The sequence below is a fragment of the Pempheris klunzingeri genome, chromosome 5, assembly GCF_042242105.1.
Source record: "Pempheris klunzingeri isolate RE-2024b chromosome 5, fPemKlu1.hap1, whole genome shotgun sequence".
In the NCBI taxonomy this organism is placed as follows: domain Eukaryota; kingdom Metazoa; phylum Chordata; class Actinopteri; order Acropomatiformes; family Pempheridae; genus Pempheris; species Pempheris klunzingeri.
The window spans coordinates 801,167-824,106 of record NC_092016.1 but is presented as its reverse complement, the minus strand read 5'-3'; the positions used below and the strand labels follow the sequence as shown (position 1 = coordinate 824,106).

Below are 22,940 nucleotides of genomic sequence, written 5' to 3'. Positions count from 1 at the left end.
TATGTGGACGCCCAAACTGTGCACACAGGTGTGTTGAACATGTGAGCACACAGACATCAATGTGCTGCTAGAACAGCCCCCACTCCGTCCTGTGAAGGGCTCACATGTCCACTGGGGATGGTCTCAGACAGTAACTCCTCTCTAAGGACGTGGCTTTGCCCAACACTAGTTAATCTGAGGGATCAGAAGATGATTCAAATATCACACTAAATCACCTTTCTGTGTTTCACAATGTCTTACTTCTAAAAATGAGCCAAACCTAAAAAGGTGAGCACTGACTTTTTACCACTCGGCTGTAAACCGTAGACAAATTAACGAGGCGTCCCACTCAGACACGTCTGTGTTTAAAGGGCACAGAAAGACAACATTTTCTGGGAACCAGTGGTCTGAAGTATCGGAGTTAAGATCCCCCCCCTGATTGGAAGTAAAATCATTAAAATCAACCAAAACAGTACGTGGACGGTGGTGTCTGCATACTTTGGGCCACGTGGTGTAAAAAAAAGAAACTTTAAAAGAAGCTTGAGACGAAGTGGAAAGCTCTGAGAATAAACTCTGTCGCACAATAAGGCCAAAACATAACCATGTGTAGAGCGTGACGGCCCAACTGTTGGCAGCAGACACTCATTCATCCCTCTGTTCATTCATCCGTCCGTCCGTCCGTCCGTGGCGTTTCCGGATCGTCTCTCCTCCACACACTCTCTCTCTCTCTCTCTCTCTCTCTCTCTCTCTGAGGGATCACAGTAACATGGCGGCTCCCCGGCACGGAGATAAGGCAAAACAAGAAGCAGCTCGGCGACGTCACTGCCGTCCTCTCTGCTCACGCTGAGGCTGGGTATCACTTCAGGGTGACCACACCTCCACCTGCTCAAGGTGACACCGGCCTGGGGCTTCACCCGGTACCTTCTCTGTTACTCCTTCCCCCCGTTTCTATTGTTTTGGTGGCATCTCGGCACGCTGAGCTCCGACTGCCGACTCAAAGACGACCACACAGTCATCGCTGTCTAGATCTGAGCGCTAAACGGGTTTGGACCGGAGAAGTTTCTACTGCTTGGTACTGGATTATTCAGGTCGCTACCTGGACGGTGTGGAGTGCCGATACCCAGCCCCAGGTGTCCTCTGATGTGATCGAGCTGCAGCGACGGCCTGCACATCAGACAGACAGACGGACGGACGGACGGACAGACGGGCGTCTGTGGCTGCTGGTACTTAGTAATTAATACTCATAATATAAAAAAGCAACCCGCTGTTTTTATAAAAACCTTTAGCACTGAACTCGTCCTCAGCACCGTTTGGATTTGTTAGAAAATTATAAGAACTCTTTAAAAAGAACAGAGTCAGTCGTCGGTTCGGTTCGAGCTTCGGCTCGCAGGTCCGTCTCAGTGGAACTCCACGAACTCCTCCAGCGTTTTGGGGATCTGGTTGCGGTAGGTGATCTGGTGCTGCCGGACGGCGCGCGCCGCCAGGCACTTGAGGCTCATCTTCATCTGCGTCTTCAGCAGGATCTCCGACACGCCGGTGGTGCTCTTGTCCAGCGGCGTCTTCTTCTGCTTGTTGGTCATGTCCGTGTGGGCGCCGGCCTCCACCAGGTTGATGATGATGGCGTGCAGCGTGAGGAAGTCGCTGATGGGCCGGTTGTACTGGACGATCACGTGTAGCGGAGTGTTGCCTTCGTTGTCCACGGCGTTGACCTGCGCGCCGCAGTCCAGCAGCAGCTTGGTGACCTGGGAGCTGGGGAAGCTGCAGACGTCGTTGGTGTGGAAGTCGTCGACCGGCGTGGTGGAGCTGATGGCCAGGTGGAGCAGAGAGGAGCCTTCGCGGGACCGCGGGTCCAGCTGGATCAGGTTGTAGATGTGCTTGTTGATGCGGGCGCGCTCCTCCTCACAACAGGTGGTCTTGGTGGAGATGCAGGCCAGGTACAGGAAGGTAAAAACGTTCGACTCGTAATTGTCCATGGCCTGAGGCAGCTCCGATTCGGACGCCGCCTCCACCCGAGCCATGCTTCGCTGGATCTCCAAAACGCTGCAGCTCAACACCTGCTCGACCGCCGAGGCCAGCACCTGCTCCTTCAGGTGGACCATCTGGGAGAAGACCTGGGCGAAGCGCAGCAGGTCCTTGTGCGTGTTGCGGTTTCCTTTCTGCCGCAGCCGAAGCGCATGAAGCCACAGTTTGATGCACTGTTCGAACTCCATGTTGTCGGCGTAGACGGCGCCGCGGTAGATGATGGGGTGAGACACGTCTATGTTGTCTGAGCCCAGGATACGCTCCCGGATCATCAGCCCCTCCATGTGCAGGGCGTCCCGGTCCACCCGGATGGCCTCCAGGTCTTGGGGTGTCTGGCACTCGCACCGCCCGCCGTAGGCCTCGATGGGCGGCAGCAGCTCCTTGGGGATGACGTTGCCCGGGTCGCGGTAGCGCTCCGTCATGGCCATGTGCAGGTAGTGGTACGTCCTCTGAATGTCGTAGTTCTCCCGGTCGTTGGCGAACGAGGCCCCCAGCAGCTCCAGGGCCTCGATGCGGCTGTGCGGGTCGCAGTCGGCGTGCGCCAGCAGCAGCTCCACCACGTCCGCTTTGCAGCTCTCTGCAGCGACCTTCAGAGGCGTCATGCCGTGTCCGTTCACCACCATGGCGGCCTGGTAGCGCACCAGCTCTTTCACAATTTCCAGATGGCCCGCCTCGGCCGCAAAGTGCAGGGCGGTGGCCCCGCAGTGGGCCTTGGCGTTCGGGTCTGCCGCCCGCTCCAGCAGGAACTTCACCACGTCTGTGTGGCCCTTGTAGGCGGCGATCATCAGACAGGTGTTGTTGTACTTGTTGGTGATGCTGATGTCGGCGTGGTGCTCCACCAGGTAGCGGACGATGTCCAGGCGTCCGTCGAAACAGGCGGCCCGCAGGGGGGTGGAGTTAGTGATGGTGGTGTGGTTGACGTTGGCATGGTGACTCACCAGCAGGCGCACCACCTCGAAGTGTCCCGCCCCCGCCGCACACCACAGCGCCGTGGCCCCGTCGATGACGTACCTGCAGGACGGACAGGAGGTCAGGACTCAGGGTCGGAAGTTCTCCAAAGCAAGTTAAGCTCATGAATTTTGGTGATTTGAATATAAAAATCGTACCTTTGTTCAGTGAAATACATAAAAAGTTTTAACTTTCCCATCACAGCTTGTACCTGTTACCTGTCGGCCCCTTTCACTAAACTGTGCCGTGCTCTGCAGCTCATCAACTGATCATTTCTCAGCAGCCTGTAAATATGAAGGCACTGAAGTGACGGTGCCTCCTCCCATCAGCAGATCACTGCACTCAACAGCTTTCATATTCTTATTCTTTCAGTTAACCAGCAGCCTGAAGCAAACAGCCACGTCAGAGCTCGTTGACACTCTGCTAGCTAGCTGTTAGCATGTAGCCTGGTTGCTAACTGACGAGTTCATTCATGTTTTTCTGTAAAACATTTCTTTTCTAAAGCAGGAGTCACTTTAAACCCTCAGCTTTCCCACAGTGTCGCCTCACATGTTCACGGTGCCTTTTCTTCATTAGCTTATGTGCTAGCTCGCTAACGTGGATCCATTCATTTTGGATGTGATGTTTTTACTTTTCCTGCCTGCTCACGCCTTTTTATTTTATTCTCAGTTTGACCATCTGGTTTTAATTTGTTTTGTGAAGCACTTTGTGACATTGTTAAGACTAAATAAAATCCTCATTACGGTTATGTTAAACGTAATAAATAGCAACGCTGTCTGTTTCTTCACTTTATATCAGTGTAATAAATAAAAAGAAGGTGATCTGCATGAAAAATAAAGAAAAAGAGAAAAATGATCTGCTCTAATGATCTTTAGCTGCTTGTGATCACTGATGATCTCTCTGTTCCCGCTGCAGTTGTGTCACTGCTCCTAAGTCACCTGAAAACTGGGTCAGAACAGTGTTTGTGACATCACAGAGTGGGCGTGGCCAGCCGGTAAAACCAGCTGAGGGTGTCAGGTGACGGAGAGCCGGGCGACAGCAGGTTTCTGTCTCACTTTCCAAACAGGAGAGACGACGACAGAGTTTCAGCAGTAAACACTGAACCAACCTTTCTTCTCTGCACTCTGAGAGCGACGGATGTTAAAACACAGTGACTCTGCCACAGTAGTTCAGGTTAAAAGCCTTTAATCAGAGCAGCCTTACAGACTTTACTACTAATCTGTGGTGGTTCTGTAATGCGTCTACTGCTCACGTGAGGATTTTTACTTTTCTGTGTTTTCCTGTCACAGTAAGCTGGATATCTGTGGGGCACAAAATAAAATATCTGCAGGCGTCATCGTGAGCTTTAAGACACTGCAACTACCTGCTGCTGTTAGATATTTTTTAGACTAAACGATTAATGAAAATAATTATTAGTAGGAATCCTAGTTTCGTTGTTTAGGGAGATGAAGAAAGCCGCTAGTTCTGAGTTGGTGTAACAGAGACGGTGTTTCTGGAGAGAACTGCTGCTGTTAAATGTCATCTTTCAAAGCTGTGAGCACCAAAAATAATATTCCATTCATTGTGCAGAGGTGGAGGCAGAAATCTCAAAACCGGCACAATACAAGATTATCTTCATGACAACACACCACTGGAGCTTAAGGGGTAACTTTGATATTACTGCTGCCTCTACAGATGACTGGTAGACACGAAACGTTTTGAAACTGGTCCAGGAAATCACCTCTAACTCACTGCAACTTTAATTTAATCACCAGACTCCATTCACAAAAACAGTGATTTTACACCACAGAACACAGGAGCTGCTGGTCTGCTGCTGCCTCCATCAGTTAGTGTGTGTTCCTGTGTGTTAAACAATTATCCTGTTGGATCTGAACTAATCATTTAAAATGACAAACACACTGACTGATGGAGGCAGCAGCAGAGCAGCAGCTCCTGTGTCCTGTGAGCTTAAATCCCTGTTTTAGTGAATGTAGTCTGGTGTGTGTGCTGTTTGTGGTTAAACCAAAAGGATCTTCCAGGTCTCTCTCTGTAGGGATCCTTTCCATGGTGCTGTCACACACTCAGAATAAGAATCTGAGGTGATCTACTGGACCAGTTCCAACACTTTTACTACCTACCAGTCCTTCAGACACCTGGATGTGGACAGAGGGGACCCAGGGGTGAAAACACCAGAGTTGCCCTTTACAGAGACTTGTCAGCTCTTACCCATCGAACCGAACCGTGCCGGTCTGTTCAGTATCCACTCTGTAGTGGTCCAGGAGCAGCCGGACCACTTTGTCGTGTCCGTTCCGGGCTGCGATGATGAGGGGAGTGGACCTCTGCCCGGCCAGCTGGGTCACGTAGCTCAGCAGGTACCGGGTCTCCCCCTCCGAGTGGTTGAGCAGCAGCGCGGCCAGGGTCAGGACTCGGCCCTCGCTGGCTGCCTTGTACACGTAGCCGGCCAGAGACTCCATGTGAGCCCGACTGGTAGCCAGGACCTCCGCTTTCTTCGCAACGGGCGCCCGCAATGTCCAATCCTCCAAAGCAAGCCGCCTCCCATTAAAATGTCGAAACCTGCCCCAATGCACACATGAAAAGTATAGCTTCTCCGTTATGGCCACAAGAAAAACGGCCCGGGCCCCGGCTGGCCAAGCTCCACAGCTCCACTGTCCGCCGGTGAGCCTCCGGGTTCTGGGTCTGTGTCTCCGGGTATCGGCCGAGGATCAGGCGTCAGCTGGTCGGGCTAGCCGGTTAGCTGTGTGCTAACGTTAGCGCGCTGCTCAATAAAACCACACTCCGCCGCTCCGGGACTGTTTCCGGTAACCTGGCTCCGTCTTCTTAGCTCCAACAAACCACCTGCCGGCGACGCTCGTGTCCAAAAACTCAGAAAGCGTCAAATATTTCAACAAAAACACGAGCACTTTCGCCTTTAGCTAGCTAGTCACTTGCCGGAAGTTGCCGTTCAACTTAAAAATACTTCCGGATGTAACTCGGTCCCGCTGATATTAGTTCCACTACCCTGACTTCCGCTTTTTAAAACAAAACAAATCGAAACAAAACAAATCAAATCGAAACAAAACAAAACAAAATAAAACAAAACAAATCAAATCAAATCAAATCAAATCAAATCAAATCAAATCAAATCAAATCAAATCAAATCAAAACAAAACAAATCAAAACAACTCCACCTTTAAAGAAAAACATGTCATTTAGTAAGTGAATAAAGGAACGAATACAAACAAACAGACCTGACCAGCTCTGGAACAGGTACTCAGCCTGGAGACAGGAGAAGAAAGAAGAAGAAACTAAGGTCTGATAGAGAGACAATAGACATTTCTATCAGTATTTTGGACGTCTCTCTGTAGACCTTTCCTCCAAAGAAGCCTGTTAGGAGTTTATGTATTTGGTCACACAGCAGCTGTCCAGGTGTGCTGACGTGTGATCACCTGAGCCGAGCCGCTCGGACAGAAGTTCAAGTCCAAACTTGGTGAACTCAGAGAAAAAGTTTCTGTAAGGATCCCATCTGTTCGGGGAGTTTTTCCACAAGTTAAACTACAATAAATCAAAGTGAAAAGCAATTCTAAATAAATCAGCCTGAAATAAGGCGTGAAAGTGGCCTCTGAAGGGGACAAAGAGGGCAGAGGAAATGGACAGGAAAGTCAAGACACTCTGTCCTTCTGTGTGCTGTCAGCTGTGACTGTGACACACACACACACACACACACACACACACACACACTCACCCGCAGTAGCTGCAGTTTTAATTTAAATTTCTGTATTTTTAAACCTGGTCTCTAGTTTTAAATATTTTTGTGTCTACATGACCGGGAGGTGCCAAACACTGTGATGACACAAAGCCACCAGACTCTATTGACAAAAACAAACATTTTACATGGAAGTTGCTGATCTTCTTCTTTCTTGATCAGTTAGTCTGTTTGTGTTCTTGTGTGACTTTGGTGTTTTAAAGGGTTAATTCAGATCCGACACACTATTTGTGCAACACACAGTAATACAAACACTCTGACTGATGGAGGCAGCAGCTCCTGTGTGCTGTTCTCTAAAATCCCTGTTTTAGTGAATGTAGTCTGGTGTGTGTGCTGTTTGTGGTTAAACCAAAAGGATCTTCCAGGTCTCTCTCTGTAGGGATCCTTTCCATGATGCTGTCACACACTTAGAATAACACTCTGAGCCTGTCAGTGGATCAAACAAGCTCTTTTAGTGGATCTACTGTGATCAGGTGCAGTTGTCCCAAAGGATCACGTTGCAGCAAAATATATAAAAATACAACATTACAGTTAAAACAGGGTTCAGGTTTGAAGTCCAGTTGTTGTACTGAGCTGGGATCAGTCCCTTCTGCTCTCCTTTGCCCCAGTTTCCCCTCAGTCACATTAAAACATGTTTTCAGGTATTCATGATCTCTGCAGCGGGCTCAGCTGGACCATAAGCTCCTAACTGTGTTCATCTGAAAGCAGATTAATGCTGTCTAATAAAACATTGGGAGGAGGTTAATACAGATTACTGGATTATCTGCTGCAGATCAACCTGCAGTTAAAGGCTGATGTTTCCCCACGAAACGATTCCACTTTAAGGAACCTGTTTCAGCTCCAGCGGTGAAACAATGAGGAAGGACAAGTCCAGAGGAGGATTGATGTGTCAGAGCTAATCAAGATCACCGCTGGAGGAGTTTTAGAGGTGACAGCTTCCTGGTTTTCACTGCCGTCCATCTAATTGGCTCCGACTGAGGCTTCAGGTGTATGCTGTGTGGTTTAGCTGCCTACATTTTACTGCAAAAGTCTGAACTTTACAACCAGCCGGAGGAGAGAGATGCAGCCGCTGACCCGGAAGAAACAGACTTCAGCTCAGCAGGCAGCAGCGTTCATGTTCAGGTTGGTCAAATGAACTTTTCATCATTAATTCAACCCTTAATCAGCTGCTCCAGTCGCCTCTGATTAATCCCACGGCTCACTTCCTGGTTCTGATCTCGCACCAGAGCCACAAAACGTCCCCCTATAGGTCCATGTACATTTTCACAGTGTTTTCATTGGATTTAAAAAAATGATGTTTTCCAACCCAAGAGAGGTGAAGCCACGAACCACACGTGACGTTTATCAGTTAAAAAGATGATTTTACAAGTTCAGAAAGTTCCAGTTTGTGGTAAAAGGTTGGAAAGCTGATGCACCTGAAGGTGGCGCTGTGCTAGTCTGCAGCGCTAAAGCTCTGATTTACGTGTGTTCGGTATATTTGTTGTAAAAATAGTAAAGTTTTAGTTTCTGTGTGAAACCAACAGCCTCTGTTCTTCAACGATATTAGTATTATTAGTATTATATAGTATAACGCCTCACTCTGAATGTACATGTGGTTGTGTTATTATTAATATTATAAGACTCTGGACTCAATAATCTACCTGTGTAATAATTTGTAAGAATATTTTTTAATACATACTTTTATATATTTATATTTTTTACTTTTGTGTTTGAAGTTTATTCTTATTCTTTTGCAGCTGTGTGTAACAAAAAGCAATTCCCCCTGGAGATTATTAAAGGAACTAAACACCACCTGCTGCTAGTTTAAGTTAACCAGCTGGTTAAGCTAGTTAGCAGGTGACAGAGTAGCTCTGGAAGTGGTCCTGACGTCAGAAAGGGTCCGTTAGGGTGGACAGACTGTGGTACCGATCAGAATAACTCACACAGTCACACAGTTGATTTTCGGTGGAGGTGTGACGTGTGCCCTCCGTCCAGACGGAGTGGCCTCCCTCCAGCTCTAATCTCATGTGTTCATCTGTCACACAGCCAGCAGAGGACTCCTGATGTCTGTGGTGCTGCTGTCTGTCTGTCAGCTCCATCCCACTGAGAGCAGCAGCAGCATCAGCAGCCTGCAGGCTACGTTAGAAAGACTTCACTCTTATTATTAGACACATGAGAACTTTCTTTCTATTAGATTGACAAGTTCAAGTTTATTGTAATTTCAGCTGGAACAGATGAAGGAGGTGTTAAAAACTCCACTAGTGAGTAAAATAACTATTTATATTGAAGCAGTAACTCCGGTATCTTTACCCCGGGGTTCTCTCTGGTGATCTACTGGTGATCTACTGGACCAGTTCCAACACTTTCACTACCTCCCTACTCAGACTCCAGGACGTGAACAGATATCTCTGAGGGTTAAAAGGAGTTCTGCTGTAAAACCATCATTTTCTTCCTGTCTCTTCAAATCAAGCAACCAGTGGATGTGAAGTCGTGTCTGCGTCGTTAAACCTGAATATTCTGACCTTTGTGACTGAACATCGTCTCATTTGTTCTTGTTTTCAGTTTTTACTCTTCTCGAAACTTGTCGCTCCCTTTTTATTTGTTATTTCAGCACCATTTCAGCTGCATTTAGTTCCACTGCATTTACTACAATTAGCTTCCCTTTCTGAGCCGCTGATCTCAGACAAATCCCATCATGCCTTTCAGCTGCTGACTGATAATCACTGAGCGGCTGATTGTGTAATCACAGAATCAGCTCCAGTTCGACCGACTGCAAACGTGTTTCTGCTTCTGTTTCTGCAGCCGGCCGGCCGGTTCTGACCCGGACGCTCCGTCGCCCAAGCCTCGGTTCCATCTGGACCTCTGGCTCGGCTTCGCCGTCCAGAACTGGATCCTGGATGTGGGCCAGCCCGTTGTCATGGTAACGGGACGTTCAGTCAGTCCTGGGAGGAAGAAGTTTGATGATAAGGACTGTTTACTTCAGTTTAATAGATTTCTTTCCTCCATTTTCAATTCAAACGTTCTAATTTATAAGATCCACTGACGCCACCAGTCACAGCCACTGTTACTGTGTTTAACCAATCAATTAATCAAACCTTAATCATAAAGCACCTTTAAAACAAATCAAAGCAGTTCAAAGAGCTTCACAGACGACTGGTGAGAGATGATAAACTGTATAAACAACTGAAGTGAATAAGATGTGCAGATAATAGAAGAAAAGATCAACATAAAAACAAGCGTGCAGACATATTATTAACCCCAACCCAGATGATTGTTAAACACAGTCTGTTAGCACATGAAAGCAGCTGCATGGTCACATGACGGCCTACAATCATCATCATCTGGCTGATGTTAAACACATTACTGTGGTTTAAAGCAGGACTCATATCAGAAAACTAGAGGGAAAAAAGTACAGAACAAACAAACCGAGTTTTGTTAATCCTTCACAGGTTGAACTTATATTTCAGTCAGTGTGGTTGACTACTATATACATATATATATATATATACACATATATATACATATATATACACACACACACACACACACACACATATATATATATAAACATGTGTAATGAAGTGAAATATAGGAATATTTTTCATTTTATTGCTGACATGTCTGATAAGTTGTCCCCCTCAAAAGAAGGCGTCGGGGGACATTTCTGTCACAACAACTGTAAATAGGCTCTACAGTGTAATCTGGGCGCAGGCATGTTGGTGGAGAGCTTTAGAAATGAAAAACACATCACTTTAGTTGGCCTGGACAAGCTGTTATAGTCTGAAGGGCAGCGCTCCGACGAACCGTCCCACTCAGAGCTACTTCATTGAACATATACTTCATTGTTCAAAAAGCTCACAGTGAAAGAGAAACTAGTCCAACATCGTTTTAACCTCCACACATCCTCTTTTTATTCAGCATGCTGAACTACGGCAGCACGAAGGCCTTCAAAAGCTTTTGATCCTCGTCTGTATTAGAATAATAAAAACCAGGTCACCTGTAGGCCGCACCACGTGGCTTTAAATCACACATGTTATTTTGTGCTTGTGTTGGAGAAATGAATCACTGGATCCATGTTTCCTGCTGCAGCTCGTCCTCCCACCAGCCTGGTTTCCTCTCAACCGTCCCGGCGCCGCAGAATTCCTCCACGTCCTGTACGGCATCAGCACGCCGCTCATCCTGCTCCAGGTAACTCAGACACAGGCACAGACTGTTGGGGGGGGGTCCTCTCTAGTGTCCAGCAGGGGGCGACTCCACCGGCTCCAAACAGAAGTCTGATTGGATGGAAGTCAATGAGGAAATGATTTATCAGCTCAGTGAACAGTTTCTGCTCTCAGTCTCTAGTTTACTGTCTTCTTCAGTCCATTTAGTCAATTATTTAGAGGAAAACAGATCAGTCTCCAGACAAACTGACACATGACACCTGTCGACGGGCAACAACTAAAGTTGAGCTGGCCTTAACTTTTCCCAGCTCTCCAGGGTCACGGTGAAACATCAGCCAGTCATTTATTAGTCAATGACTGGTTAATGGTTAATTTATTAGCTTACTAACCCTAACCCTGCTTTTACCAAAACACTTTCAAAACAAAAGTAAACTGCAGCTTGGCAGAAAGTTTTAGCTTTAGGAGTGTATAACCTAGCTTAAATGTACATATAGCCTAGCTTGAATGTACATATAGCCTAGCTTGAATGTACATATAGCCTAGCTTGAATGTACATATAGCCTAGCTTAAATGTACATATAGCCTAGCTTGAATGTAACATACACACAAGAGAAAGTCGTGGAGGTGTTTTGTTTGGCTAGCTGACACTATGCTAGCTAATGTTAACTTCTGTATATTGCTACTAAATAATGTTTACAAGCTATTAAAGATAATCGTGAGTTAATGTACACAAGTCCATGACGAGCAGCACCTCAACAGTGAGCGTCAGTAGTTGGTCTGCAGCTTCGTCTCTTAGTGTGAACACAAGAAGTCGGCTGTTCAATTTTTCAGTATGTTTAGTTTTTCTTGAGCTAAAATTAGCATCCCAACTAATAGAACAGTTAATGTGAGCTGCAGGTACAGTTTGCTATTCAAGCTAGCTTGCTAGCAGTAGCATTAGCTGATAGCTCTCTAAATACGATCACGCAGTCTGTGGTCACGGCGAGGCAGTAAACTCACAGACGGACGTCTTTGTACCATCACTCAGATCAAACTTCTGTCCTCAGATGCTGGAGCGCAGCCCCAGGACGCTGCCCCGCCCAGCCGTCCACCTCGGCATCATTGCTGTTGTCATGGGAACCAGCCTCCACCTGGCGGCGGACTCCATCATCCGGCGGCTCCTGCTGATTGGCTACGAGCTGCACCTTCCGGTCAGAGAGAACCCAGTGATGAAGACCCTCAGACCGTCCTCACTGGTGGGTTTCCTCCTGTTCCTCCTGTCTTATTAAAGGTTTGATACCACACCTGTCTGTCTCCCTGCAGGTGGTTAGCCTAGCTTAGCATAAAGACTGGAAACAGCTAGCCTGTTCTGTCCTAGAGTCACTGATTAACATGTTTAGTACGAGTTTTAAATATGCACACAAACAAAATAACACTAGTCTGACTAGTCACTGCTCCTGGCCAAGAAATATTTCCCCCCATAAAACCACAACTTTCCTTTTTTAAATTTCTAAGTGTGTGACAGCATCATGGAAAGGATCCCTACAGAGAGAGACCTGGAAGATCCTTTTGGTTTAACCACAAACAGCACACACACCAGACTACATTCACTAAAACAGGGATTTTAGAGCTGCTGCTCTGCTGCTGCCTTGAAATGTTAGCGGTGCTCTTGATGCCAGTATGGTGACTGACCCCCTTAATGAAACAGTCAGATAGGTTTCTGATGTGGCCACGTGGGGAATTAACAACTGAAATTGAATTTGTGGAAAATCCAAAGTGACCTTCCTGTGATGATGTGGGGAATTAGAACAAACCAGACCACAGCAGCACCTCTCCTTCAGACACAGTACAGGACCGACTCTGGACTCTGATATCAGGAGACTGATGAACGTTATCTCATTTTGCAGATCGACGCCTTCGAGCTCCTGTTTTACTTTGACGACACTCTTGGTCACCTGATGTGGTAAGAAGACCCCAAACCTTGAAATCATAAATATCTGATCGTGCAAATATAAGTTTTGTGTTTTAAAAAGGCTCAGTCATTTCCTAAATCGTTGGTAATAGCATATTGGATGGAACTAGTTCTACCTAGTTAACACACAACCAGTTAGTTTAGTTCAGTGGTTCAGAGATGATTCCTGGGAGAGGAAAGAAGAAGAAACACAGTTCACATACACAAGTCTGTTCTCGGTGTCTGGACCTTTCACCAAGCACGAGTTTCTTCTTCTTGTGACGTCATTAACTTGCAGCACATCCTGTGTCCATTTAAACAGGAGCATGCTAACGTGCTAACGTGCTAACACCACCTCCCACTGAGGATAAACCGTATTCAGAACTTTTACAATTACTTTGCTGCATAAAAACATTGGGTGACATCCTCTCTTCTGTGTTTCTTCTTCTGTCTCCTCCCTGCAGGTACGTCCCCCTCTTCCTCGTCCTCTTCCTCTTCTTCAGTGGTTGTTTCATCCACAGGAAACAGGAGGAGAAGATGCCGCCGGCAGCGTGGATCCTTCTCGTCCCCAACGCCGCCTACTACTGGTCAGATCACACACACACACACACACACACACACACACACACACACACACACACACACCAAAACCTGGTTCTGGTTCTGGTTCATAGTTGGTTTAACTGGTTTAACTCTCTAAGAACCTGGTTGTTTCCTCCCAGGCTGGAGAACCACGTCTCCAAACACGACTGTCTGCTCCTGATTAAAAAACACAACAGGACATGTTTTGAGTTTTAATAACACCAAACGATAGTCCTGCCCCCTAAAACATGAGTGGTTGGTTCTAGAAGTGTTGGAACCAGGTCTGGAACCAGGTCTTCAGACTGGAGGAGGGTCTGAGCGCCTGCAGGTTCAGTCCCTGTAGGAGACGCTGCTCGCTGCCTTGAGCTGAACTTCAGTCAGAGCAGCAGTTATCTGTTCGCTAGATAGAATGATGTGTTTTATTCATGAGGGATGTGATGGTGGTTGTTAGTGTGTGTGTGTGTATGATTGAAATAAAAGGTTGATCGTTCTGGATCAATGGATGTGAATGACTGACTGCTTCCCTACGGGGCCCCAGAGGGATTTCATGGTCAGAACCACTTCTGTGCTTCCTGCTACAGGCCAGTCTCCAGGGACACACACACACACACACACCCCGTACCTGTATCTGTACCTGTACCTGTACCTGTACCTGTACCTGTGCCTGTACCTGTACCTGTACCTGTACCTGTACCTGTACCTGTGCCTGTACCTGTACCTGTACCTGTACCTGTACCTGTACCCGTTGTCGTTGTGATGACACTGCTGACAGAAACCTGGCTGTGCTCACTGAGTCGATGGCTGAGCTGCCGATGGATGAATCAGATGTTCGGTCACATCTCCTCTGATGCCAGCGGCAGAAGAAGAGCTCGGGGGTGAAACGGCTCCCTGCTGAGACGCCGGCGGCTAAAACGGGAACACAAACAAACCAGAAAACATGTGGTGATGTTATCTTGACGCTCGGTGTTTTGAGGTGAAATGTTCTCCAGGTTATCTGTGTCTCCTGCCGAGACCCTCCGGCTCTCAGGGCGATCAGGTGGTGATCACGTGCTCCCTCTGGCCAATCACAGAGCTCCGTTCAGGATTGACTCTGCACACTGTGGACTCCATCCTGAACCTGCAAGGGTTCGCCGCGGCAAAGTTTAAACCTCGATATTTATGCTGGGACCTGCAGGATCTGAATTACTGCTTCGTCTAACGCAGACCTGTCGGTAATAATGTACAGGAATGACATCACAAGAGGAGCCAAATCCAAACGGTGTGTTTTCACACACATTTCCTGCCAGAAGATGGTCTGAAGCTCTGTGGACACATTTAGATTAAAGACACTAACAGGTGCACAGGTCATCATATGGGACCTTTAATCTCCACGTGCTGCCGCTGTGAGCAGGTCCAGGTATTCCCTGTTAGTGTGTGTCCCACCAGGTAACACCTGAAGTGAATCTGAGGTGATCTACTGGACCAGTTCCAACACTTTTACTACCTACCAGTCACTCAGACACCAGGATGAGGACAGAGAGGATCATGGGTTAATTAGAGCAGTAATAATGATCATTTTCAGGTGTTCACCTGAACCTTTTGTTTCAGGACCTGTTTTAGCTAAATGTTATTTAGAAAGTTGCTCTAATCACAAAATAATAAACATTAAAATAATAAAAGAGAGAAACTGATCTGAGGTTTGTATTTAAAGAGCAAAGACACTCAAACACTCCTGACATGGTTCTACAGCTCTGCTTTCTTCTCTGAGTGCCTCCTCACTCAAGTAATTAGTCAGCAACACCTGAGAGCTACCTGATCAATTATTACTAACACCTAGAGGCACTCACACACACTCAAACACACACACACACACACACACACACACACACACACACACACACACACACACACACACACACACACACACACACACACACACCAGTTCCAACACTGTTACTACCTACAGTCACTCAGACACCAGGTAGGACAGGTAGGACCCGGGGGGGGGAGGGTTGTTGTTGTAAACCTTGGGGATCTGCTCACTGTGCAGTGCACTGACCCACTGCCCCTCCCTGTTTCACCTGTCAGGTACCTGATCACTGAGGGACAGACCTTCATCCTCTTCATCTTCACCTTCTTCGCCATGACCGCCACAGTGATGCACCAGAGGAGGCGGGGCATGGTTCCCGACGGCAACGGCGTCTTCATGCTCTACAGGTGACCCCCGGCTGTCAGAGGTGATCTGTGGCGCACTGTGAATTTGAAGATTCATGTTTTTGTGCCTTTGCAGCTTCTGTGCCGCTCTGCTGCTGGTGGCGCTCTGGGTGTCGTGTCTCTGGAGCGACGGCGTCCTGAGGAAGAAGCACCCCGGCCTGATCTACGTCCCTCAGCCTCGCGCCGTGTACACCCTCCACCTCCGCCACAAGGACCACACGTGACAACACCGCTCATTAACAAAAGGATCACGTTGCAGCCATTGCAGCCCGTTTGGTGGCTGCTGGCTGAGGTGATCTACTGGACCAGTTCCAACACTTTTACTACCTACCAGTCACTCAGACACCAGGATGTGGACAGAGAGGATCATGGGTAGAAACAGTGCAAAGTCACTCCAGCCATCTTGAATCTTGTGTCATTGTCTCACCTGTACCTGTACCCCGTACCCCGTACCTGTACCCTGTACCTGTACCCCGTACTTGTACCCTGTACGCTGTACATGTACCTTGTACCCTGTACCTGTACCCCGTACCTGTACCCCATACCTGTACCCTGTACCTGTACCCCGTACCTGTACCCCGTACCTGTACCCCGTACCTGTACCCCGTACCTGTACCCGTACCTGTACCCCGTACCTGTACCCGTACCTGTACCCCGTACCTGTACCCCGTACCTGTACCCGTACCTGTACCCCGTACCTGTACCTGTACCCTGTACCTGACCCCCCTGTTGATGTCAGTGGACCTCATGGAGAAGCTAACAGCTTCCTCAGTGCTCAGATCTTCACTCTGATTGATCACAGCTGGAGTAAAACATCACTTCCACTATATATAATGTGAAGGGAGGGGGTGTAATTACCCCCCCGTGTCCAGTGTGATGTTAATGAACCACAAACAGCTAATTTACTTGTAATGAAACAGCTTCTGCTGAAAGTCTTTTCAGAGGAAAGTGGTTTTCAGGGCTCATGCATTAATTATGGACATTTCACAGACAATTAGTTTGGAAGGTGGACAAATAATTGAATTATGTGATTTGTAAGGATAAATAGCAATAATGGGCTTTTTATGTGTTTGTTTTTTGTGTCCCCGGTGCCCCCCCCTCCCCATGTTTTTCCTGAAAAGCACACAACACGTGTGTGGATATGAAGTATGAGTCATTATCTGAATACTGCATTCAGTCCACATGTTGGCTCTCTTATTAATGTATCTGCTGTTTGTCAACCTTCAGCTGCCCTTCAGGACACATGCAGCTCAGTCGGGGGCGTTTTCCTCCTGCTGGACGTGTGCAGAAACTGAACTAATAAAAATGAAATGACCCCCCCTCCCTGTTTGCTCTCTAAGCCTGTTGATCCCTTTACGTGTTTCTTCTGTGAGGAGGCTTGTGCTGAACGGCAGCGTCGACACATTCACATTTGAGAGGGAAAGCTCCTTTTATACGGAGCATTAAGGTTTATCCTCTTCAGCCGACACATTCGGGCCGTGTGAGGTCACGTAAGGAGGAGAGCAGCAGTGAGGAGGAGGCTGAGAAAGAGACGACAGCGCTAAGCATCTGTTTTTCTTCATGCTTGTTCCAATGAGACACAATGAGGATTGTGTAGGCAGCCCTGACTGTACCAGCTACAGGAGTACGTTCATCATTGCAGAGAACCCAGAGATATATAGGATTATTCCCTCTTGTCCAAACCTGCTGCCTACATTACCCACAAAGCAACCCGGCCCTCTGCAGATTCAGGGCGTCTACATGTATCAGGAAGTTAAATTTAAGGCTTTTAAAGTCGTTTATATACCAAGTTTCATCCAACTTAAGACTGATTTTACAATAAAAACTAAGAAAAGTGAAAATATTGTTCTTACATTCTGACTAAACTCTGTTGGGTTAAAGGAACGTTTGTCCAAATATGTTCATAGCTATGATAAAAACGTGTGAATCAGTCCAGCTGTGTTAGAGTTAAAAGAGGAGATTCAAAGGACGAACATCTGTTTCACAGGACTTTAAAAGAACCGGTGGAGCTGAACGATTATTTACCGCCATGTTTCCTGCACATTATTCAGCGTTCCTCAGATTTACGATGTGAACGTGTGAAGGACGACGTGGTGTGAAGCAGCTGGAGAGCATCCACACAGGAGAGCCGCTGTCAGAATTCATAACTTTATTACTATACTTCATTTTCCTTTTATTATAATAATAATAATAATAATAATTATTATTATTATGATCAGTTTCCTGTGGCAGGTTGGTTAGGTTTAGGCACCAAAACTAGTTGGTTAGTTTTAGGAGAAGTTGATGGTTTGGCTCAAAATAATAAGTCAAATATAAAATCCAGGTCCATTAAATACTTAATATCTTCTGAATCTGAATCAGAATCAGAAATAACTGATTAATTAATTCGGGCATTGATCTGTGCATAAGTAGCCACATTGGTTATTTACAGCTGGGTGTAAAATTCCTCTGCCAATGTGGTTTAGGCATTTTTATGGATGATGAAACCATAAAATGTACATCAGAGTTTAGAAAAGTCTATTTCTTGGTTCAGCAGCTTTAACTTGCTCATAGAGACAAACACAGACAGGGTTGAATGTGTGTTTGCTGTTCGGTGTGGAGGCTCTACAGGTGATTATAGGAGCAGGGTGTCAGTAACAAAAGGGGATATTGATAAATATTTCTGTTTTAAGCTAAAGAGAATCAGCAGTAATTTGTGTCTGACTGTTTAAATCAATAATGTGAATCAGGATTATTTGAATTCTTCTCTGAAACGAGAAGTGAAATGAAGGAACAGTGTTTCATTAAAGCCGTAGTTTCATTAACAGTCACAGGTGAGCCCCGCCCCTCCACACGGACTCCCAGCCAGGATCCTCCGTCCACTTCCATTACGTTCCTCATCTTACAGCCGCCTGGATCAGTTTCCTGATCTGTGACGGTGCAGCAGAGTTGAGAGGAGCCACGATGGTGAGATGATTACTGAGCCGTGTGTGAAGCCTCACCTGTCACCTGCTCTCTGCCTTCTCCTCTCACGCTGTCTTCCTCCTTTGATCGCAGGCAAAGTTCCTGACGCAGGATCAGATCAATGGTAAGACTCATTACACTCTCTGATGAAGTTAGTCTGCTGGTGAACTGCTGCCTCCAGCTCCTGCAGTGAAACAGCCTCTTTTCAGATGACTGAAGCCTTTTTTTCAGTGTAATAGTCCTTTTTTTTGCAGCACAGGAGCAAAGTGAGTGGTTTTTATGAGATTAGAACAAACCCAGAGCGTTCTGAGCAGAACTTGTTCCTGTTCCTGACGTCCTCCACCTGCTGCACCGATTAAACACAAAGGCTCCACCTGAACACCGTTTCTATCCTAATGAGGAGACGCTGCCCTCACAGAGAGGACAGAGGAGCTGCTGAGGGGTCAGAGCTCATCAGCTAGATCAGGGTCCACCGTCACTGGTGGTCTCATCACTTAATCCATCTGTAGACGGACAGATTCATCATTCGGGCTGATGAATGTCAGATATCTGCTCTTCAGCTGCTAAACGCTCCACAGCAGGCAGGAGGTGTGACCTAAGACCTAAAAGATAAAACAGTGGGATGTAGGATCTGTTCCCATCTTTTATTTAGACAGAATCCATTAAGGACGACTGAGAAACTGTTCCCACCAAACCTGAAGTCAATATTTGCCTCATGTTACTCGTTAGAGTTTGATCTCCAGATAATTTAATTATTAATTATTCCACTGACAGCAGAGGCTCCTTTAGCTAACGGGAGCTAATGTTTAAGCTAACCTGCTGCATACAGTGGTGTGGGGATCAATACTGAGGATCAATACTGAGGATCAATACTGAGGATCAATACTGAATATCAATACCTCTGATACCAGATATATCGATTTTATGTGTGTGTGTGTGTCTGTGTGTGTGTGTGTGTGTGTGTGTGTCTGTGTGTGTGTGTGTGTGTGTCTGTGTGTGTGTCTGTGTGTCTCTGTGTGTGTGTGTGTGTGTGTGTGTGTCTGTGTGTCTCTGTGTGTGTGTGTGTGTGTCTGTGTGTCTCTGTGTGTGTGTGTGTGTGTGTCTGTGTGTGTGTCTGTGTGTCTCTGTGTGTGTGTGTGTGTGTCTCTGTGTGTCTCTGTGTGTGTGTGTGTGTGTGTGTGTCTCTCTGTGTGTGTGTGTGTGTGTGTGTCTCTGTGTGTGTGTGTGTGTGTGTGTGTGTGTGTGTGTGTGTCTGTGTGTGTGTGTGTGTCTCTGTGTGTGTGTGTGTGTGTGTGTGTGTGTCTCTGTGTGTGTCTCTGTGTGTGTGTGTGTCTCTGTGTGTGTCTCTGTGTGTGTGTGTGTCTCTGTGTGATTGTGTGTGTCTCTGTGTGTGTGTGTGTGTGTGTCTGTGTGTGTGTGTCTCTGTGTGTGTCTCTGTGTGTGTGTGTCTCTGTGTGTGTGTGTGTCTCTGTGTGTGTCTCTGTGTGTGTGTGTGTCTCTGTGTGTGTCTCTGTGTGTGTGTGTGTCTCTGTGTGTGTGTGTCTCTGTGTGTGTGTGTCTCTGTGTGTGTGTGTGTCTCTGTGTGTGTCTCTGTGTGTGTCTCTGTGTGTGTGTGTGTGTCTCTGTGTGTGTCTCTGTGTGTGTGTGTGTCTCTGTGTGTGTGTCTCTCTCTGTCTCTCTCTCTGTGTGTCTCTCTCTCTGTGTTCCTGCAGACTTTAAAGAGTGTTTCTCGCTCTACGACCGTCAGCGTAAAGGGAAGATTGAATCCCAGGACTTGATCACAGTGATGAGGTGCCTCGGGTCAAACCCCACCCCCTCTGAGGTCCAGCGCCACCTGCAGAGCCACAGCATACGTAGGTACACCTGTGACCGCTCCACTTCCTGTCTGACTTCCTGTCTGTCTTCCTGTCTGTCTTCCTGTCTGACTTCCTGTCTGACTTCAAGTCTGACTTCCTGTCTGACTTCCTGTCTGACTTCCTGTCAGACTTCCTGTCAGACTTCCTGTCTGACTTCCTGTCTGACTTCCTGTCAGACTTCCTGTCAGACTTCCTGTCTGACTTCCTGTCAGACTTCCTGTCAGACTCCCTGTCAGACTTCCTGTCTGACTTCCTGTCAGACTCCCTGTCAGACTTCCTGTCTGACTTCCTGTCAGACTTCCTGTCAGACTTCCTGTCAGACTCCCTGTCAGACTCCCTGTCAGACTTCCTGTCAGACTTCCTGTCAGACTTCCTGTCAGACTCCCTGTCAGACTCCCTGTCAGACTCCCTGTCAGACTTCCTGTCAGACTTCCTGTCAGACTTCCTGTCTGACTTCCTGTCTGACTTCCTCAGAGCTTGAAGCTGTTCCTCCCAGCAGGTTGCAGATGAATGAAGGGTGAAGAGCTGCTCAGAGGATCTGAGTGTCGTCATAGTAGCCTTGATTTATAGAGAGCCCCCCAAGGACACTTTACACTGTAGAGAACTGTACTCTGGTCTAATATGTGAAATAAACCTGTCTTTTGTTGTGTGTGTGTGTGTGTGTGTGTGTGTGTGTGTGTGTGTGTGTTCATGTACCTTTAACAAAAACATGGAGCATCACCAGAAAAAAACTAAACTACATCTATTCTTCCACTGACGGCGTCTCTTCCCGTCGTCCGTCTGATCTCAGTGCTGCCGTCATTCCAGAATGCTGTGAGGTCATAGCGTGCTCTAATGTGTCGTGATGTCATGTTCTAGAACTCTGCGGTGGCTCAGTGGCCAATCACAGCCGAGTGATCCCACTGGTGCTCTGAATCAGAGGGGAACTACTTTTGGAGCTTCATCTCGAAGTCAAATGAAACATTCCTCGACGAAATGAGTCGTTTTACCGTCAGAATTTGGTCTGATAACATTTGGACACTCGTGCTGCTGCTTCTATCTGTGACACCTACAGCTCAGGACCAAAGGGGGGGGCTGGACGTGGATGGACGGGTGCATCGAGAGCGAGAGGGCATCTGAACATTTCCCTTAAAACCTGACTGGTGACACTGTGGCTCTAATGCTCCTGTGTGCCTGCAGGCTCCAGCTTCATGGTCTTCCTGTTTGAACAACTCACTCCATATCCACTCTCTCTTCTATCACCTGCAGCCTTCACCTACTCGTCTGCTCTCTCCGCTAAAAGCTCACCTGTGCCTGCAGATGTGGGCGGAGAGCTGGACTTCTCCACCCTCCTGAGCATCATGCACCGGCAGCTCCAGCAGGAGGCGCCGGAGGAGGAGATCCTGGAGGCCATGAGGATGGCCGACAAGGAGCAGAAGGGCTTCATCCAGGCCTCCGAGCTGCGAGCCAAACTCACCGGGCTGGGAGAGAAGCTGACCGACCGGGAGGGTGAGAGGCCTCTTTATGTTTCATGTGCAGTCATGGTACACTTTATTCTGCTTCATTCTAATCCTGTTATGTGCAGCCACACAGTTTAAGAGGTTTTGTATTCAAGTCTGGGGGGAAGAGAAGAGTCACATCACATCTAATCAGATTATAGCTCAGAGAGAAGAAGTCATCCTGAAAGATAAATACAACAGGAGGAACATTTCAGCCTGAGTAAAGGTTCCTCTTAGTGTCAAGACAGGAAACTAAAGAATGAAGCCAATAGAAGTGCCGTCAGCTTCACGTCCCTGTGAACCCACAGGGTGTTTTCCCATAAAATGAATATGAGTTATTGACACAGCTGCTCTGAACCAACAGGTGTTTGTTTCAGACTCTTTGGGTGTTTGGGACATCAGGAAGTCCTTTCAGTGACGTGTCAGGGTGCTTTGCCCTCTAAAACCTCCTGTTTGCAGCTCACGTCTGCTCCTCATACAACAAAGCAGCAGAAGTTGTCAGTGTGTTCATGTCAGCAGACAGGTGGAGGCAGAGGAGTTCTGCTGCACATCAACAAGCTCCTCCACGTCCACCACCAACTGGGTTTAAGTCTGCAGCTGAGGAGCTCTGTGTCACTCAGCTGTTCCTTAATCTGCTACGTCATGAGAGTTAGAAGTTCATTAGAGCTTCTGTGATGTGACATGAACAGAGAATAAGTCTCTTTACATAAAGCATAACCCCCCCCCCCCACTAGTGAGTCCTTCAGGGGCGTTCAGGTGCAGGAGAGCAGGCTGTGATTGACGGCCCTGTCGCTGTGTTTTCAGTGGACCAGCTGCTGAAGGAGGCGGGTGTTGGAGCTGACGGGCGGGTCCACTGCGAGCAGTTTGCCAAAGCGGTGGCTCGCTGCCCTGCAAAGCGCTGACGTCTCAGCCAACGACCCCCCCGAGCTGCTTCAGTTCGTCGACACCAACTGAAAGTTAGCGTGTGTTTGGTTTGATGATGTTTGTCCCAACAGAAAACTACTCAGGTCATCAGCAGACACCATCTCTCCCTGAAACACACTCTGTACAGTCATTTGACCAACGTTGGACCCAAAGCTCTGCTGCCTCAGAGTTCAGGGGGGTCAAACTCATCAAACTCACCTT

The 22,940-nt window shown here is 47.4% G+C and overlaps 3 protein-coding genes across 3 annotated transcripts; 2 read left to right on the top strand and 1 right to left on the bottom strand.

Moving 5' to 3' along the window:
* Positions 1–1,182: 1,182 nt before the first annotated feature.
* On the bottom strand, positions 1,183–5,643 carry fem1b (fem-1 homolog b). Its single transcript, XM_070830980.1, has 2 exons — positions 5,155–5,643; positions 1,183–3,012 (listed from the first exon to the last, which is right to left on the bottom strand). Exons 1-2 carry the CDS (start codon positions 5,400–5,402, stop codon positions 1,377–1,379), a joined length of 1,884 nt encoding a protein of 627 aa, XP_070687081.1. The 5' UTR covers positions 5,403–5,643; the 3' UTR covers positions 1,183–1,376.
* On the top strand, positions 5,542–15,762 carry cln6b (CLN6 transmembrane ER protein b). The gene is made up of 8 exons (XM_070830385.1): positions 5,542–5,678; positions 9,473–9,590; positions 10,760–10,858; positions 11,880–12,068; positions 12,720–12,775; positions 13,228–13,350; positions 15,413–15,541; positions 15,615–15,762. The coding sequence occupies exons 1-8, from the start codon at positions 5,542–5,544 to the stop codon at positions 15,760–15,762; spliced, it is 999 nt and encodes a 332-aa protein (XP_070686486.1).
* A 275-nt stretch (positions 15,763–16,037) lies between these two features.
* LOC139201141 (calmodulin-like protein 4) lies at positions 16,038–22,717 on the top strand. Its single transcript, XM_070830384.1, has 5 exons — positions 16,038–16,232; positions 18,575–18,605; positions 20,194–20,334; positions 21,637–21,825; positions 22,620–22,717. The coding sequence occupies exons 1-5, from the start codon at positions 16,038–16,040 to the stop codon at positions 22,715–22,717; spliced, it is 654 nt and encodes a 217-aa protein (XP_070686485.1).
* The last annotated feature ends 223 nt before the right edge of the window (positions 22,718–22,940 follow it).

Excerpts from the sequence above, each read along its gene's own strand:
- fem1b (XM_070830980.1), bottom strand. The coding sequence starts at position 5,402 with ATGGAGTCTCTGGCCGGCTACGTGTACAAGGCAGCCAGCGAGGGCCGA. Across the intron at positions 3,013-5,154 it reads GGCACGGTTCGGTTCGATGG|GTACGTCATCGACGGGGCCA; the intron begins GTAAGAGCTGAC and ends TCCGTCCTGCAG.
- cln6b (XM_070830385.1), top strand. The coding sequence starts at position 5,542 with ATGGCCACAAGAAAAACGGCCCGGGCCCCGGCTGGCCAAGCTCCACAG. Across the intron at positions 5,679-9,472 it reads TCAGCTGGTCGGGCTAGCCG|CCGGCCGGCCGGTTCTGACC; the intron begins GTTAGCTGTGTG and ends CTGTTTCTGCAG. Across the intron at positions 12,069-12,719 it reads CCCTCAGACCGTCCTCACTG|ATCGACGCCTTCGAGCTCCT; the intron begins GTGGGTTTCCTC and ends CTCATTTTGCAG.
- LOC139201141 (XM_070830384.1), top strand. The coding sequence starts at position 16,038 with ATGTACCTTGTACCCTGTACCTGTACCCCGTACCTGTACCCCATACCT. Across the intron at positions 18,606-20,193 it reads GACGCAGGATCAGATCAATG|ACTTTAAAGAGTGTTTCTCG; the intron begins GTAAGACTCATT and ends GTGTTCCTGCAG. Across the intron at positions 20,335-21,636 it reads CCTGCAGAGCCACAGCATAC|ATGTGGGCGGAGAGCTGGAC; the intron begins GTAGGTACACCT and ends CTGTGCCTGCAG.